We start from the raw sequence: 4406 nt of genomic DNA, 5'->3' as shown, positions 1-4406 counted from the left end.
TTTCTCCTGTAGTGTGTGCGTCTTCCTCTGTTTCTATTTCTACCAAGAGTTTATTTTCATGTCCTCCTCCTTCTATTTATGATTATGTTCCTTTACTTCTGTTGATGTCTTTATCAATGTTTTTCTCTTACTTGTTCTGCGATTATTTTCTCTGTACATTTCCACATTTTGACTTTTAGGTTTTTCTTTTGTTTAGTATTTATGATTATGTTCCTTTACTTCTGTTGATGTCTTTATCAATGTTTTTCTCTTACTTGTTCTGCGATTATTTTCTCTGTACATTTTGACTTTTGATATTCAGGTTTTTCTTTTGTTGTATGGGTGGCTCATTTTCCAATGAGTCTTTCTCTTTCTCCTCCTGTTTCTCCTGTATTGTGTGCGTCTTCCTCTGTTTCTATTTCTACCAAGAGTTTATTTTCATGTCCTCCTCCTTCTCTTTTTCTTTTTCTCAGTGGGTCGATAGAGTATCTGCGAGCTTGTTTTTCGTTTGGGAATATGCTCATAAGTAGCCTCTTATCCATTGTCAAGTCCTATAGGAGGGGCATTAAATTTGTTTTCACTTTACTCACTTTTGAATTGAATTTTGTGTGCGTCTTCCTCTGTTTCTATTTCTACCAAGAGTTTATTTTCATGTCCTCCTCCTTCTCTTTTTCTCAGTGGGTCGATAGAGTAACTGCGAGCTTGTTTTTCGTTTGGGAATATGCTCATAAGTAGCCTCTTATCCATTGTCATGTCCTATAGGAGGGGCATTAAATTTGTTTTCACTTTACTCACTTTTGAATTCAATTTAATGAATTAATTTGGGTCGATAGAGTATCTGCGAGCTTGTTTTTCGTTTGGGAATATGCTCATAAGTAGCCTCTTATCCATTGTCAAGTCCTATAGGAGGAGCATTAAATTTGTTTTCACTTTACTCACTTTTGAATTCAATTTAACGAATCAATTAATTTTCTCCTATGAACTGTAAACTGTAGAGCCTTTCCACAAGGCTGGCTGGATTTATTATCAAACTTTGCTTCTACTAACATGTACACAAGTACTCGTACGTTGTTGACGATGTCCAGAAATAAGCTCTGAAGCGTTTTGAGCTTTATTTTACATTCTGTTTATGGACTTTACTTCAGGAAACGTGTTATTATAATCGTAGGTATACGTTTTCTTTATCATATACTTATGTACACGGAAAGTAAACTAAGTATACGATGTATGTAGATAAAATCATGGAGGTTAGTGTAGGTATATCTAAAATTTACTAATTCACAATACCAGCACTTGATTCCTTTCCAAGTTACCACCGAAAATGAAATGAACATAAATTTCAGCTTATCTTTGTAGGACAAAGCAAATTCCATTCCTTATGATTTATCTGTAATACTCTTTCCCCTTTACAGATCTTCCTTGTACGATACCATGGATCAAGGTATTCCTACTTTTGCTTTTCTTTGGATATTTATGTTTATGTTCCTTTACTTCTGTTGATGTCTTTATCAATGTTTTTCTCTTACTTGTTCTGCGATCATTTTTTTTGTACATTTCCACATATTGACTTTGATATTCAGGTTTTTCTTTTGTTTAGTGTATGGGTGGCTCATTTTCCAATGAGTCTTTCTCTTTCTCCTCCTGTTCCTCCTGTATGGTGTGCGTCTTCCTCTGTTTCTATTTCTACCAAGAGTTTATTTTCATGTCCTTCTCTTTTTCTTTTTCTCAGTGGGTCGATAGAGTATCTGCGAGCTTGTTTTTCGTTTGGGAATTTGCTCATAAGTAGCCTCTTATCCATTGTCAAGTCCTAGGAGGGGCATTAAATTTATTGTCACTTTACTCACTTTTGAATTCAATTTAATGAATTAATTAATTTTCTCCTTTGTTGGCACACTATAATAAATCTAAATAAAAAAATTTTCTCCTATGAACTGTAAACTGTAGAGCCTTTCCACAAGGCTGGTTGGATTTATTATCAAACTTTGCTTCTACTAACATGTAGACAAGTACTCGTACGTTGTCGACGATGTCCAAAAATAAGCTCTGAAGCGTTTTGAGCTTTATTTTACATTCTATCTATGGACTTTACTTGAGGAAACGTGTTATTATAATCGTAGTTTCTTATCTAGTGTTCCTCCTTCCCTTCCTCCTCCTCCCCCTGCTATCAGTATGGATCAGCACGGTACAGAGTCCTTGTCCTCGCTGACAATGTCTCACTTCTCACTCAGTCCCAATAGTCACAACCAGGGCTCACAAAGTCCAAACCAAATGCCTCCTCCCCCTGTCTATCAACAGAGTCAAACCCCAAGCATGTACATGAGTACAAGTGCAGCCAGTTACCACTAAAAAAGTTTTCCTTTTTTTAACAACAATAATACTCCTGGAAATTTTCTTTAAAATTAAATTTTTTCACCCCCAAAATAAACGTCGTGTGTTCTCTAACTTAATTTATTATTTAATTATGTTTTATTAGGAGCTGAATGTTCAGCTTGAATTTTGTTTAAATGTTTTCTTTATTCAATATTTATTTGACATAATGGAAGAAGTGTTCTCTGTAAAAAAAATAATATATTTTTATAACTATCTACTTTTAATTAAAAGTTACCGTTTATTAAGCTAACAATTATTATTTTTGTAAATTTTAAATATATTTATTTTTATTTTGAGCGTTGTGGTTTAAATGATTTGTGAATAATTAAAACATTGTGTAAATATTGTATGATGTACAGATATTACAATTAAATAAAAATCTTGTGTCACATTTGTGTTCAAAACTCGCCCATTGGATTACCCTCATAGACGTACAATATACCTGTGGATATTCTACTTGTAGTGAAGTGATTTATTATTCTTGTGGAAGTATCATTATTTGAGTGACACCTTGTTTGGATTATTTCATCAAATGTGTCTGTCTGTTCGCTAGACATTGTGTTATATTTGGCCTGGTAACAGGTCTCGTCTCTACCACCCTAAGGTTTCTTATCTAATTCTTGTGGAAGTATCATTATTTGAGTGACACCTTGTTTGGATTATTTCATCAAATGTGTCTGTCTGTTCGCTAGACATTGTGTTATTTTTGGCCTGGTAACAGGTCTCGTCTCTACCACCCTAAGGTTTCTTATCTTGTGTTCCTCCAGAGTCTAGTTATTTTCAAATTTATTACAATTATTTTGCTTAAGAGTATAGTTTGTAATTTTTCTTCTTATAATGTTATATGTTATGTTGTCAACCTTTGTAAAAATGTACTTACATTAATTACAAATAAATATTATTCTATTCTATTCTTCTATTCTATAGTGCAGCCACCGGGGCACAAACCCCTCAGATGCAGCACTCAAATAATGATACCCAGTCGTCTCAACTTAGTCCCATGCTAGGGAACAACACATCAGCGAGTGCGGGGGGTGCCGGGTATAACTTTAACAACATGGTTGACAATTCCTATTTGTTTCAATCACCAGGGGGCGGCTCAACCAACATGGACCTCTCCAGCGCCGGCATTAGTTACCATCCGTTCCATACGAGTACAATAGCCGCCACGCCGGAACATCCGGACACAAAGGAAGGAATTGAAGAGTTGTGTCCGGTGTGTGGAGATAAAGTATCCGGCTATCATTACGGATTACTAACCTGTGAATCTTGTAAAGGATTCTTCAAGCGTACAGTTCAAAACAAGAAGGTGTATACATGTGTGGCAGAGAGGAGTTGTCATATAGACAAGACGCAGAGGAAAAGATGTCCATTCTGTCGATTCCAGAAGTGTTTGGAAGTCGGAATGAAACTAGAAGGTGAGTGATGCACATACTTTATTATTCCTTTGAACAAAACCCACACAACAAGTAGGTACAGAATATTCTTGTCAAATAATCCCAGGATCAGATAAACATCCTTTATTACGAAACTCAGGATAGGGATTTATTATTCATGAAAAATGACCAAAAAGGTAAAGCTGGCCGAGCTTCGCTCCCCCTGGAATTCAGTAAAATAGACACATCCACCATTTCAGTAAAAGAGGCGCATCCACCATTTCTGATTGCTTACCTACTTGTTGAACTTAAAAAAAAAAAAAAAAAAAAAACCATTAAAAAATTCTCATTATTAGTCAGCAGTCAGAGCACCCATGGCGTAGTGGTCATTTGGTCACCTCACTCGCCTTCGATTTCCGAAAATTTGTAACATGGAAATGATCGACCCGGTCAAACAACTAAAAATCAAGAGGGAAAATTATTACATTTACCTAACTTTTTAGATCGGAAGAGAGGTTCAGCAGGAATGCCGAGACCGATATCGTATGCCGTCTTCTGCTTGAAAAAAAAAAAAAAACCAAGCCACGCGCGACCCAGTATGTACGGAGTCACTTGAGAAGCATTGTGGACGTAAAAGCTCTCAAATATAATGGTAGAACAAAAAAAAAAAAAAAAAAAAAA

At 35.5% G+C, this 4406-nt stretch overlaps 1 protein-coding gene across 1 annotated transcript in view; it reads left to right on the top strand.

The window, feature by feature from the left end:
• Window positions 1–2102: 2102 nt before the first annotated feature.
• Window positions 2103–4406, top strand: part of LOC103515231 (nuclear hormone receptor FTZ-F1-like) — a 104929-nt gene continuing 102625 nt past the window's right edge. The window contains exons 1-2 of the mRNA XM_026827780.1: window positions 2103–2304; window positions 3275–3767. Of these exons, the coding sequence (XP_026683581.1) occupies window positions 2149–2304; window positions 3275–3767 (649 nt within the window). The 5' untranslated portion in view covers window positions 2103–2148. The remainder of the gene's footprint in view (window positions 2305–3274; window positions 3768–4406) is intronic.

The sequence above is a fragment of the Diaphorina citri genome, unplaced genomic scaffold (genome assembly GCF_000475195.1).
Source record: "Diaphorina citri unplaced genomic scaffold, Diaci psyllid genome assembly version 1.1 scaffold47, whole genome shotgun sequence".
In the NCBI taxonomy this organism is placed as follows: Eukaryota; Metazoa; Arthropoda; class Insecta; order Hemiptera; family Psyllidae; genus Diaphorina; species Diaphorina citri.
Note: the sequence above shows the minus strand (reverse complement) of the source record. Positions and strands in the feature narration are given on the sequence as shown.